This window comes from Perca fluviatilis, chromosome 5 (assembly GCF_010015445.1).
Source record: "Perca fluviatilis chromosome 5, GENO_Pfluv_1.0, whole genome shotgun sequence".
NCBI lineage: Eukaryota > Metazoa > Chordata > Actinopteri > Perciformes > Percidae > Perca > Perca fluviatilis.
The window spans coordinates 11,702,375-11,716,588 of record NC_053116.1 but is presented as its reverse complement, the minus strand read 5'-3'; the positions used below and the strand labels follow the sequence as shown (position 1 = coordinate 11,716,588).

At 39.5% G+C, this 14,214-nt stretch overlaps 1 protein-coding gene and 1 long non-coding RNA gene across 2 annotated transcripts; both read right to left on the bottom strand.

Annotated features, from left to right (window-relative positions):
- Window positions 1-12: 12 nt before the first annotated feature.
- Window positions 13-3,785, bottom strand: LOC120559500. The gene is made up of 2 exons (XR_005639299.1): window positions 3,746-3,785; window positions 13-1,393 (listed from the first exon to the last, which is right to left on the bottom strand). It is a non-coding gene; the product is annotated as an uncharacterized LOC120559500 (long non-coding RNA).
- Window positions 3,786-3,901: 116 nt separating this feature from the next.
- Window positions 3,902-10,346, bottom strand: letmd1 (LETM1 domain containing 1). Its single transcript, XM_039800419.1, has 7 exons — window positions 10,148-10,346; window positions 8,454-8,608; window positions 7,576-7,691; window positions 6,745-6,827; window positions 6,326-6,512; window positions 4,598-4,699; window positions 3,902-4,153 (listed from the first exon to the last, which is right to left on the bottom strand). Exons 1-7 carry the CDS (start codon window positions 10,261-10,263, stop codon window positions 3,902-3,904), a joined length of 1,011 nt encoding a protein of 336 aa, XP_039656353.1. The 5' UTR covers window positions 10,264-10,346.
- Between the last annotated feature and the right edge of the window lie 3,868 nt (window positions 10,347-14,214).

Below are 14,214 nucleotides of genomic sequence, written 5' to 3'. Positions count from 1 at the left end.
AGGGAAAATAAATGCACCCAAAAGGTATTTATTTCAGACACAGTTCCATTACAGTACCATGTATATAATATTGACTCGGCAACATAACATTCAAAACCTGTTGAGTAAATAATATATATTTAAAAAATTAAAAAACTTGAACAGAAAAGAACTTTTGCAACTCATATTTCAGAGGAATTGCGCCACTTCTTGCAAAATAGCACAGGAAGGAGATGACCTGTCATTTTTCACACTTTACAACAGCGCAGGGGATGTGCAGTTCCACTTTGTACTGCCTCCCTGAAATAGTAAAAAAAACAAAAAAAAAACTCTGTGCACAAGTGTGGTAAGTAAAGTGCCATCACATCTCTTTTCAGACCGCTTGTAAATGCAGGCTTGAATGTCTTTGCAATTGCAAATATAACAATTGGGCTTTTTTTTCAATCTCTATATAGGATCCTTAAACTTAGTCTTTGCTTGTAGAAGGTGCCTTGTGTAATTTACTGATTTTTCATATCGACCATTTCTTCCATATTTGTCGTTTCTCCCCTCAAGACAGTTGCAACAAAATTCCCCTTTGGCCAGCTTTATTCATTGTAAAGAAGTACGAACAGAGCATAAAGTGAGGTAAATGTATGAGAAGCTACAGCACGTGTTTGATGTGTACATGTAAAAACATTTAACACGCCCACATAAAAGCGATTATATTTTTATAAGTGGAATGAGTCCAAACTATTTTACCATTCCACAAGTAAAATATGAACAGCACACAAAGTGCTGCTGAACTTTTACTTAATAATATCCTCTTTGTTTCCCTGCTTGTCTTTATAGGTGTGTAATGGTGCATTAGCTCAGAAGTAAACAAATGCTCAGGCTTGCCTGAGCTTAACAGTGGTAACAAGCTTAAAATACAGCAACAGGTATTCATATTACATCAACATCACTAGATATACAGCATCAAAATCAATTTAAGTCCCTCTTTAGGGTCTGAATTACATGAGAACTTCACTAAGCAAGACTTTTTAGTCTTACTGTGCATTCATTAAGAGGAATCCCATACCACTCCCCAGATAAAGACACTAGATTCATCCTATTTTTCCCCCAAAAAATCCTGTTACCTTGGTGTGTACTTGGAAAACAGAACAGTTCCAAAGGTGTATATAATTAACAGCTTCTTTTTCTTAACTGCAAACCAGCTCAAAATCATGCCAAGAACAGTTTAAAATGTTTTCATTTGCGGGGGGGGAAGGGAGATGTTGACAACTCTTAGGAAGTTGTGCTGCCCAGTGCGGCGAAGAAGAGCATAATCGCAAAAGCAGATGGCTTCAGGCTTCCTGTCAGTGTCGGCTGGCACCTTTCGGGTAGTTGGCAGAGAGAAATACAATGCTGTGCAAAAGCAGTGACACCTCTGAGTCTGCAGAAAATTAAACAAAAGAAGCATACAAATAGCATTACATTTCCAACTAGAAAAGACATGTTTATAGGAAGGGTTAAAGGAATAGTTCAACAAGAGAGTTAAATAAGAAGACTAATACCACTTTACTATTTGTGCATTAAAGAAGAACTGTTGCATATGTGAAAAAAAAACTGTATAAAGCTATTGTGGCTCCAAAGAGAGCTGCACAGTCTGATAAATTGACACAGAGTTGGATGGGTCTGCAGGGCATTGTGGGTAATGTAGGTGCAAAGTTTTGACAAGGAAAAAAGAATGCATGGAATAAAAAACACAATATCTCTATATATATTTTGTCCATCTCCTTGGCGGACTTTACACACACACACTACTGTGCAAAAGTTTTAGACAGGCATTAAAAAATGCTGTAAACTAAGAATGCTTTCAAAAATGGAAGTGTTAATAGTTTATTTTCAGCGATTAACAAAATGCAGTGAATGAACAGAAGAGAAATGTAAATCAAATCAATATTTGGTGTGACCACCCTTTGCCTTCAAGACAGCATCAATTCTTCTAGGTACACTTGCCCAAGGTTTTTGAAGGAACTCAGCAGGTAGGTTATTCCAAACATCTTGGAGAACTAACCACAGATCTTTTGTGGATGTAGGCTTCCTCAAATCCTTCTGTCTCTTCATGGTATCCCAGACAGACACGATGATGCTGAGATCAGGGCTCTGTGGGGGCCATGCCATCACTTCCAGGACTTCTTGTTCTTCTTTACACTGAAGACAGTTCTTAAAGACCTTGTCTGTATGTTTGGGGTCGTTGTCCTGCTGCAGAATAAATTTGGGGCCAATCATACGCCTCCCTGATGGTATTGCATGATGTATTAGTATCTGCCTGTATTTCTCTGCATTGAGGGCACCATTAGTCCTGACCAACTCCATTTGCAGAAATGCAGCCCTAAACTTGCAAGGAACCTCCACCATGCTTCACTGTTGCCTGCAGGAACTCATTATTGTACCGCTCTAGAGCCCTTTGGCGAACAACCTGCCTTATGCTACAGCCAAATATTTCAATATTTTGACTCATCAGTCCAGAGCACCTGCTGCCATTTTTCTGCACCCCAGTTCCTATGTTTTCATGTATAGTTGAGTTGCTTGGCCTTGTTTCTATGTCGGAGGTATGGCTTTTAGGCTGCAACTCTTCCATGAAGACCACTTCTGGCCAGACGTCTCTGGACAGTAGATGGGTGTACCTGGGTCCCACTGGTTTCTGCCAGTTCTGAGCTGATGGCACTGCTGGACATCTTCCGATTTGGAAGGGAAATAAGCTTGATTTGTTTTTCATCGGCTGCACTAAGTTTCCTTGGCCGACCACTGCGTCTATGATCCTCAACGTTCCCTGACTTTTTGCAAGTGTACCTATAAGAATTGATGCTGGTTTGGAGGCAAAGGGTAGTAACACCAAATATTGATGTGATTTAGATGTTTTTTTTGGTCGCTCACTTTGCATTTTGTAAATTGATAAAAATAAACAATCATTATTTATATTTTTGAAAGCATTCTTAATTTACAGCATTTTGTCCACACATATATACACCTATATATACATACAGACGTGTGTGTGTGTGTGTGTGTGTGTGTGTGTGTGTGTGTGTGTGTGTGTGTGTGTGTGTGTGTGTGTATATATATATATATATATATATATATATATATATATATATAGAGATAGAGATATAGATAGATAGAAGTGTAATATTTAGGAACAATTCCACTCCTCCATCAACACGTGATTCCTCCCTTCCTCGATGCGCCATTGCAGTCACATAACCTTGCGGTAATACCTTTTTTTCAGGCTTCTGATTGGCCAACATTGTGTGACTGGCTTACATGGCTTTAGGGTTAAGGTTAAATTAGAGAGACATTTTTTTTCAAAACATTGTTTGTGTGGACAGGATTGTTTTTTGAGAACGAAGGAGGAAAACCCAAGTTTTCAAAAATACCTGTGTACGTGTGAAAAGGCCTTAGCTTAGCTTAGCTAGCAGATTAAACACATAAGATGTAAAGTGCTAATTAGTGAGCTTTAGGCTGCGTCTCATTTCTCTGTCTTACCCCTTAGGTGCTGTTGGCTGAATTTGTTACCTATGGACAGAACCAGGCCAGCGGTTATCTGGTTCCTTTATGCTAAGCTAACCAGACGCTTCATATTTACAGTACAGCCATGAGTGGTATCAATCTTCTCATCTAACTCTTTGAAAGAAAGCAAATCATTTTATACCATTTATTTATATATTAGACAAAACAGACATGTCAACAGGATAATGCTGAAGTACAAACATTATAAGAATACTGCACATCCAAATGAAAATACCTTTCAGTGAGGAGGACACCTGAAGCCACTGGGATAAATCTCAACGGTACTGATTATTGACAAGGCTTTTTGAGTGGCGTCATTTAGATATGGAGGCCCCTCTACAACAAGCCTGCAAGGAGGAAAAAAGTATGTATTTATATACGCGTACTTACGTTACTGCCGGATGCACATCCGTAAACCATGTTCATCATGTAAACCATTTTGGTTTGGCCAGTGAATATGAACTATGTGAAGTCGTGTAGAGTGACTGACCTTTCGGAGTTCAGAGTCACTCAGCTGGTGAGGGCCCAGCCTGCTGAGGGCCCGGTCCAGCTGGAGCAGCACCAGGCCATGGTTGTTCAGCCGGCGGCCAATCAGGAAACCCGGGAGGTAAGGCGTCAGGAAGAGCAGGGGGCTGACAAGTCTCTGATTGGCCATGAAGACAGACAGGAGAGATATTCTTGTGGTGTTCAGGTTCACCGAGCCGTTTGCATTTCATGTAAACTGAATGAGTGTTTGTTGGTGATACCAGTGCTAAAACGATCCTTTTAAAAACGGTGCCTGAACCGATACTTGAAATATAAAAAAAAGAGCACGAAACCGCAGTCAAGGACATGAAAGAACGGCTTGTTTAGTGCTAAGACCATTTAGCTTTAAGCATTTTAACCGTGTTTAGGCCAGCTAGTAGCTAACGGTAGGCTAATGTTACCTGCTGCCAAGTGTAGTGTTAACTAGCATTACGTGCAGTGATGCTTCTGTTGCCTGTAACGTCTGTTTCGAAGCACCAGAGGAACAGGCTTCTAAGTGCAAGCACCAAAATGAGGCCATATTGGCATCAGGTTTCAGTTCCCAACCCTAGGTGTTACTAACCATTTGATCCACGCTCATCCTCTTTATACCCAGAGGAGGTCCAGAAAACAGGCTTCGGACGGCAAGGATTTCAGACACTTTAGGGATTGCTCCACTTTGCACCTGAAAATGCACAGAAAATCAGTTTATCCCACTCTATCAGATTACCTAACCAACGATATTTGGCCATTGAGTCTTTTGTAATTTCATTTTTGTACTTGATGATAGTCTATACCTAAACTGAACTACATTTCATAGGCAAATATTGTACTATTTTACTCCACTATAGTTAACAGACAGCTGTAGTTCTTAGTTACTTTTCAGATAAGGATTTTAACATAGAAAAACATATGATGAGTTTATAAAAAAGTGTCTGGTTGTTCTCCTTGTCTTGTTTCTGATGTCTATGAGTTGGTAGCAGTTCCAACAAAGACAAATTTATCCTATAAACTTTACAGTTGGTTTTATCTTAGTAACTGTGAGGCCAAAATAGGTCAAAATAATATCTTTTTTTTGTTTTAATTTTTTAATTTATTCAATATTACAAAAACAAAAGCAAATATTAGAGAAATGTGAGAAATGGAACTTAGTTTTTTCTTTGTTGCTCTCCCATCAGTCATTTCACAACGACCTCAGATTTAAGTTGTGGTCCTCTGGATGGGCAGACCCCTACCATGGGAACCACTCTATTTACCTGCCTCACTGTATATAAAGTAGTTGAAACTACCTCAACCAGCTACAACAGTTAAATGCTAAAAATGTCAATTATAAGTTATTATATTGTCTTGAATGTTATCTTATTATGTCATCTTTTCTTAACCCTTGTGTTGTCTTCCCATCGACCATGAACTTAATGTCCTCCTGTGTCAAAGTGGAGGAAAAAGATTAGAAAACTTTTTTTTTTGTTGCTTTTTCCCCCTGACGTTTGGGTCTCTTTTTGAGAAGCTTTTAACACTTGTTTAAAAATGTTTTTGTCACTTTTTTCAACGCTTTTTTAAATTCATAATAGTTAAGATCAGAGTGGATCACAGACAGGTTTATGTCAAAGTTAAGTCAGGAGACTGTTTTGAAACCATTTAAACCTTTTTCAAATGCTATGAAATTGAATAAAACACCCAAAATTCAATAAAAGTAATCATTGATTTTACCTGCGAAGATCTTTCATCCATGCATCCATGTTATTTTTGGGTAATTTGGTGAAATAAACCTATATTTCTGCTATCAAAAGCTTTGAAAACGGTTCAAATTTGACCCGAGGACAACACAAGGGTTCGTTTTTGTCTAAGTGAGTGGTGAAGGCGAGGGGGGGGGGGGAGAAAGAATATGTTCATGTTGTAAAGTGTATGTTTGTTTTTTTAAACAAATAAAAATGGTAAATTGTAAAATAACAAATCAAATAATGTAATATATAATAATATAATATTTTACTTATGTAGGGTTTGAATGCTTGTAATTACTTGTAAGGAGTGTGTGCGTTGTTTAAGCACTAGACAGTTCATATCCACAGTTGATAAATAAGCCCCTGGTGTTTGTCAGGTAGTTCTTACATTTTAGTTATTTTTAGCTGCTCAGTCACTTTATGGACAGCGAATGCGTCAATGTATGCTCTAAAATTATGCTTGTGCATATTTTCAACAGCTATACGCTGGTGGTACTAGAACAGATGGTTGGTAAAGGTTTGATCTATTCTGCATCTATTCTTCTGTACCCTGTCATCATAACGCTGTATTTCTACCACCAAACACTTACTGTGGCACACAGGTCTTTAAGGCGTCTCTGTAGCTGGCCGTCTTTGACCTGTTGGCTCGTGCTCTCGAGCCCTTTGAGCACTGGCCAGTGGTGCTGGGCCCTCAGGGAATGGTACAATCCCTGAAACTCTTCCTTCTGCTGAGGAGTCCAGAAATGTGGGATCAGGAGCTGGCGGGGGAAAAAGTACCTGGCAGTGAACAGGAGAGGATGGTAGCAGAGAGAGGAGGGACACATGGAGGGATGGTAAAATATATATATATATACACATCAACAGGGACAAGATAGCAAGGAGGATCCAACACTGATATTAAGAGGGACATAAAGGAACATTACTATCAATCATTTCAGAATGCTCTGCTGAATATGAATCAAAAGGGTGCCGACTGGAAAGAAAAGATGGTTATTTTAAAGTAGCTCACATCAAGACAAAAACCAGGTAGTTGGCGAAGGGAGGGATCGATATCACCACCAGCGGCACGGCCTTGACCACGTCTCTGCGAAACTGCAAAACAAATGTAAAGTAAGTAAAGCTGCTGTGAGATAATGCACTTTACAGAGCTGAAATTATACAATAAAGTCAAAGCGTTAAATGAAAGTACTGCTCACTTATAACGAAATAACTTACAGAATATAATTCTTGAATTCTGAAATCTGCTGCTGAACTTCAGACATCTGACTTAATCTGATTATTTTGCTTTGTCATTTCAATATCCAACTCCTTTCTTCTGTCTCATTTTTCTTTCTAATATTTCATTATAGCCTGCTAGAATGGGTCAACAAATTTGGCGCCCCTTAATATACCCGGGCAGCCTGCCCAGGTAAAGTCTATATGTGGGAAACACTGGTATAGGTCTTTTACTGGAATCTCTATCTTCCACTATAAAAAAAACTTTTATTAAACCTTTTTTTCTCCTAGGTCTGTAATACAACACAGCACTAAAATCTTCTTTTATTTTTTAGGACAGTTTCAGGTTTATTCAAGTCCATCTTACTCACTATTAACATTAACTGCAGTGCACACAATAGAAGATACTGCCGGCCTCCTTTGAAGTAATGTTGTTTGATCATTTTATTGTATCTTCTACTTAGTGTTTGGGAAACGTGTAAAAACATGATCAATAATCTACAGCATTTCTAACCAGCCAATCATCTCACGGTGTCTTAAAAAATAGCAAATATAAAAGAAAATTAACTATAAATTAAATGTGACAGTGTTTTGGATATGACTAATGGTGGTGGAGAGGACCCACCTGTCTGAGCTTCTCCATCTCCCTGTAGGGCAAATCCTTGAACTGCACTCCATCAGAGAACATCTTAGCTTTTATCCTCTGCACATCTTTGGCATCTTGGAACAGCAGCTTGAATCCTGGAATAATAAAAATCACGTTGATGAGAATACAAATATGGATGAAAGTGATGGCGGCGTAGCTGCCATTCTAGGTGCTGGCCTTGCCATCGGGGGAGCAAATGGGGTTCAGTGTCTTGCTCAAAGACACTGGTGTCATGTGAACAGGAGGAGGTGGGCATTGAACTACCAACCCCCTCTTAAACCACAGCCGCCCTGTACTGTGGCTCTGCAGTCCCATTAAAAGATTTGGACATGTGCGGTGCCACAAATACAGTTTTACATTAAACAATTCCTGCCATTACCATTACTTGCCATAAAAAAAAACGTATTTTGTCTTTGAAACTTGGACTCTGATCTCTATATATGAGATAAGATAGACTTTATTGTCATCCCTCTGCACAGTGTGGTACATCCAGCAAAAAAAAAATTGTATTTCTCCTGTTCCCCGGCGCAAAACAAAAAGAAAGAATGATGCAACATTCAGACTAAATACAAGGTGCAAATAAAACACGGTACAATGCATGGGACAAATATACAACAGTTGTAAAAATAGAAAAGTATAAACATAAGAAGCATGCATAAGAAAGTGAACTTCAAATTTGGGATGACATGGTACTCATGTTTTTAAACTTAAATTAATTATACTGCTACTTGTAGATTGAATGCTGCTACTGATACCATTTGTTTTTTTCCACTTTTGAACTTTAATCTTAAAAAATTGCAATTATACAACCATACAGTACTAAAGATGCCAGAGAAGTGAGTTACAGGCTATCTTACCTTCCGTAAAAGTGTGATAGAGTTGATAAAAGCGGGGAAATCGCCTTTTAAGGAAACCTTCATATTTGGTATTTACCCTCTGGAGGCTGGAGGCCACATAGCGACCAATACCTCGTCTAACTTTGGAAGATGAGTAGTGTCGGCACAGGGGCAACCTGTAGAGTAGAAGAGGTAAACACAAATAAGTTAACGCCTACTAAAAATTTATAAATATTTAATAATTAAAATGCAAGTGTTTTTTTTCTCGATATGTGCTCCCTATCGAGGTGTGCTTCGGTTCTCCATGTGTAGGAGCATTATTTAAGAAGGTCTCATGGCATGAAAATTTCACTTTGAGGTTTTTTAACATTAATATGCGTTCCAGGAACAAGGTTACCTCCCCTTTCTCTGCTTTGCCCACCCAGAGAATTTGGCCCACCCATGAGAGAGAGACATCATGGCTTTCAAACAAGCAAAGTGGCAGTTGGTCAAGGCCACACACCCCACCCCCCACCCTCCACCCTCCACCCTCCACCTTGCCCCCCGCACTTTCCTCCTCAATAGCTACAGACACAGAAATGGCACATATTAAGGAAAGCTCATTGTCGGACTGGCTCTAGTGGCTGTAATTCTGCACCAAAGCTAAATTTCGGGAAAGAGACTTCAGATTCAGTATTTGGGGACCACTAAGGTCTATATAAAAGCATCCAAAGAGCACCATGTCATGGGACCTTTGATGCCGCCTGCTAAGCTTTGACTGGTCAATTGTTTCTCCAACCAGGGGATTAAAGTCATCATTGAAGTACAACACCAGACCCATCTGAATTACTGTAAACAAAAACTAAAATGTGGAGAGCATTTCAAAAGGACTGGAACTAGACATACAGCATGTCATGGGACCTTTAATAGGGAATTTTAAAATCTTAAATAAATACATTAATGCAGTATCATAATATGCTCCCCATATTCTTCCTAGAACTTCAACAATTAGTCGACTAATCGATTAGCAGATCATCAGAAAAATAAATCGGCAACTATTTTTTAAGTAAATCTTCATGCAAAAATGTGTTTTTTTGTTTATTAAAGACATCACCTTGGACTTTGAAAAACTGGGATTAACATTTTTCCCTATTAATTATTACTAATCTGCAGATGAATCGATAATGAAAATAATTGTTAGTTGCAGCCCTAATTCTTACACTATACATAGAGTCAGTAGTGGTGTAATCTAACACAATTAGCTATGTAGTGGGAGCAATATTTGTTAAGGGATTGGGTCTATCGAAATACGCTAGTACACACAGTACACTAACACCTGTTTTGTAATCAAAAACACAAATGAGGTGTCATAATATTGACGGAAATACACAAACACACATAAGGTAGCTAGCATTTTCAACAAGGCAGCATAAATCGTCAGAACACCAGAAATCATCTCTAACGTTACACCTCCATGCTCAGTGGTTTGGACAAAAATCAAAGGTGGTTGTATGCTGGTCGTGTTCAATGACACAGCAAAGTAGCATGATTTAAATATAAAATTGACAACGGATGTTACATTTTAACATATCTTTATATCAAACACAAACGGTTGAGCATGTAGCCTAACGTTACTGATTTGCAGCTAGCTTAATTTAGCAAGGGTTCAAGGGAGATCCTAGTAAAACAAAGAGACAAATCTTGAACGAATGAAGCATAAAGATGTTTAAACATACCTGGACTGACAGGACACATAAGGAAAGTATAGGCCATTTGATATCCTGTTTGTCCTGAGACCACACAGACGGGTCAAAGACAAATGGCTACACAGGTTGGAGCAGGACAGCGCCATGTTTCATACATGTATACAGTAAAGTTCCGCGTACGTTACCGTAATGACGCTCATGTACGACAAAGCCAAAAGCCGTTCAGTTACCGTAAAGTCTGCCATGTACACGGATTCAACGATGTATTATTGGCAATAACCATGTCCATGGCAATAACACACACACACACACACACAGTCTGGCTTTCCTCTACCTAATACTTTCAGCTAGAAACTTCATTCAAACCTTATAATGTTCCACACCTTTCATACATTATTGTTATTATTCAAGTTTTAAGGTCAGCAATTTAGTTTAGCGACAGCTTTTTAAAAAAAATGTTCCACAACTTTATTGGTATTATTCAACTTTTAATCGCAATCATACAAATAACCTATTCCCAACCTATTTCCAACTATTCCTACATTCCTGCATAGCCTACTTACACATTTAAAGCCACATTTTGCCTATAAGACAGATTCAGACATTAGGGAAAATCATTCTATACTATGGTTTTACTCTACATCGGTTTACCTAGATCTGCTCAAAAAGCTTCCGACAAACCAGTACCTGTAAAACAAGACAAGACATTCAGAAAACACAGCCTATCTAATACAATCCCCATGACTGAAATGGAAAGTTCCCAGACAGAGGAGATATCGAAGATCAGAGTGGAAGATGTTCGTCCAGTGGTTGAGTCCTTTTTCAAAAGGATGACATTGGAACAGCAGAGATTATTGAAGCAAGGTCCACCTGATGATGCCACATCAACATTGATGGCAGAGATGATTTTGGACCTAATATCACTAGTGTCTAAATCCATTTTGGCAACTCTGCAGAATAAATGCAGCCAAATAATCTCTGAGGAGCGTGTTTGGTCCAGTCTGGGCGACACACTTCCTCTGACTTTTGCTGAGGTTCTGCAAGTAAAGGAACCTGTCCACTGTGACAGCTCAAATATATTAAACAACATGTTTGTTATAGAGGTTGCACAAAGCATTTACTCTGCTATCAGCAATAGTGCGGACACTTTGGAACCTGTATTTAATGAGCGTGTGACTCCCCCTCACAGACTTAATGTGATGGTACGACATGCCTTTAATATGTTGAAAGCATTTATGGGCAAGATGAAAGACGTTTTGTGCTCATGTCGACCACGTAAACCACGAACAAGACAGGACATCTCCATACAGAAGGCTGCTGATGGACAACAAGAAATGGAAGATCAAGAGGAGGCAGATACTGATTGCTGCCAGTCAGCAGCCAGATCTGTGGAATCAAAAACCCCAGACAAGTTCTCCAGAGCATCAGAGCACTTTGTGAGTGCAACAACCACAGCTGTGAAGGACATAATTACAAATGAGGTCAGTGGACTCACAGAACCTCTACTGCAAGAAATTACAGACTCCGAGTATGATCAGCTGCACCTACGTATACGCCCAAACCTACACCTACGCATTCGCCTACACCCAAGTCTACACCTACTTCCAAACCTACACCTACAGTGGCAGTATCTGAGGAGGCAGCTGCCAGACCTGTGCAGAATTCAACAGCACAGGCAGAGAAAAACAAAATTTCCGTCAGGTTACTTGTGCAGAAGTTGGTTTTGCGGACCTTTAACAAAGCGAAGGTGAACACAACAATAGGAAATTCAAAAACCATCATTGAGCGCCTGTTCAAAGAGATATGGGCTGAAGTCGAGGGAGAAGATTTTCAAATCACCAATGACACTTATAAACACCTCAGCAAGGCCATTTTAAAGGACATGTGCAAGAAGTGGGGCTGTGCACAGGACGTGCTGGTTTCAATGAATCTAGACGAACCAGCAGTTGACAAATGTATTGTCTCCTTCTTCAAAGAACACCTGATGAAACCAAGGAAGCAAAGTGCCATCAAAAGAGTCTTCTCCTCCATTCCAAAGTTTGGCCAGAGACTCTTTAAAAACTCTTGTTTAAAAACAAGAGGTGATCGTGCATTTTCGGTGGTGGCCCCAGGGCTCTGGAACTCTCTCCCTTTAGCCTTGAGAGCTTTGGATTCTCTGGAAACCTTTAAAAAACACCTGAAGACTCATCTTTTTAGACAAGCATTTTATTAGCCATATAGCTTTGTATGTGTTGTCTTTGCTCTGTTTTTGTTTTACTGTAAAGCACTTTGTGACCCCTTTTGTCTGTGAAAGGTGCTATATAAATAAAGTTTACTTACTTACTTACTTACTTACTTTATTGTTTGGACTATGGCAGTGATTGGCCTCTGTTGTGAGGATTGCCTTTGTAGAACAGAGGACCAGTGAATGACCTTTGTAGGACAGAGGACCAGTGAATGGCCTCTGTAGGATGGAGACCAGTGAATGGCCTTTGTAGGACAGAGGACCAGTGAATGGCCTCTGTAGGACAGCGGACCAGTGAATGGCCTCTGTTGGACAGAGACCAGTGAATGGCCTCTGTAGGATGGAGACCAGTGAATGGCCTTTGTAGGACAGAGGACCAGTGAATGGCCTCTGTAGGACAGAGACCAGTGAATGGCCTTTGTAGGACAGAGGACCAGTGAATGGCCTCTGTAGTATGGAGACCAGTGAATGGCCTTTGTAGGACAGAGGACCAGTGAATGGCCTCTGTAGGACAGCGGACCAGTGAATGGCCTCTGTAGGACAGAGACCAGTGAATGGCCTCTGTAGGATGGAGACCAGTGAATGGCCTCTGTAGGACAGAGACCAGTGAATGGCCTCTGTAGGATGGAGACCAGTGAATGGCCTTTGTAGGACAGAGGACCAGTGAATGGCCTCTGTAGGACAGAGACCAGTGAATAGCCTCTGTAGGACGGAGACCAGTGAATGGCCTCTGTAGGATGGAGACCAGTGAATGGCCTCTGTAGGACAGAGACCAGTGAATAGCCTCTGTAGGATGGAAACCAGTGATTGGCCTCTGTAGGATGGAGACCAGTGAATGGCCTCTGTAGGACGGAGACCAGTGATTGGCCTCTGTAGAACGGAGACCAGTGATTGGCCTACGTGGGTTTTACTCCGGGTGCTCCGGTTTCTTCCCACTTTCCTTTAAACCATGCAGCAATTGGGCATTTTTAATATCTCCCTACAGCTTGGTTTCATGTTTAACAATAAACAACACAATTTAAAAATAAATAAAAATCTGCTTATCTCTCTTATCATTTGCTGTAAATCTTCAACTTGTGTAGAAGTTCTGCCGATTGAGTTTCACCCAGGTCAAATGTTTGTGAAGAAAATACAAAAAAAAACAACGTGGTCTTTTGCAACAGTGTTTTTTTCATGTGAAAACCAACTGTTCTGGCATCAAAGTTATGGTCATGACCAAAAATAGTTAGTAGATAGAATAGGGTTAGGGCTGTTAAGATAAGATATGATTACAATACTCAGCTGCATTACTAAATTCATTTTAACCTATCCAATTTACCATCTAGAGCTCCCTTTCTCCAATATTATGATTTTGTTGTGAGAAAGTGACTTTGACAATAACATTCAAACAAAAATTCTGTATATATTTGACAGTTTTATACACCAGTTTCAAAATATAACATTCTATAAAATCTTTGCAGTGTCAGTGTTCACCAAGGTTCCCTACTGTATGTGCACCCTACTAAATCAAAGCTGTTATAGCATTATACAATATATATGGGACCATTTTGTATAGTGACTACTTTTAATTTGATACTTAATTTTTTTCTGATAATACTAAACATTTTCTTAAGTTTGAATCAAGGACTTTATCAATTGGGGTATTACCAAATTTACTAACACTGTTATCCATTATGGTATAAGGAACCCGTATGGCAGCTTTACAAAATGAATGAATGAATAAACGTGCTATGCTGTACAATAATAATATCTAAGTTGTGGCACGGCTGCAACCATGACTAGACTTTCCTGCAGATTTTTTCAAATGACTTTTACCTGATAAATGATAAATTCTCAAATATTACTGACATTTAGATGAACTAAATTACGTCCA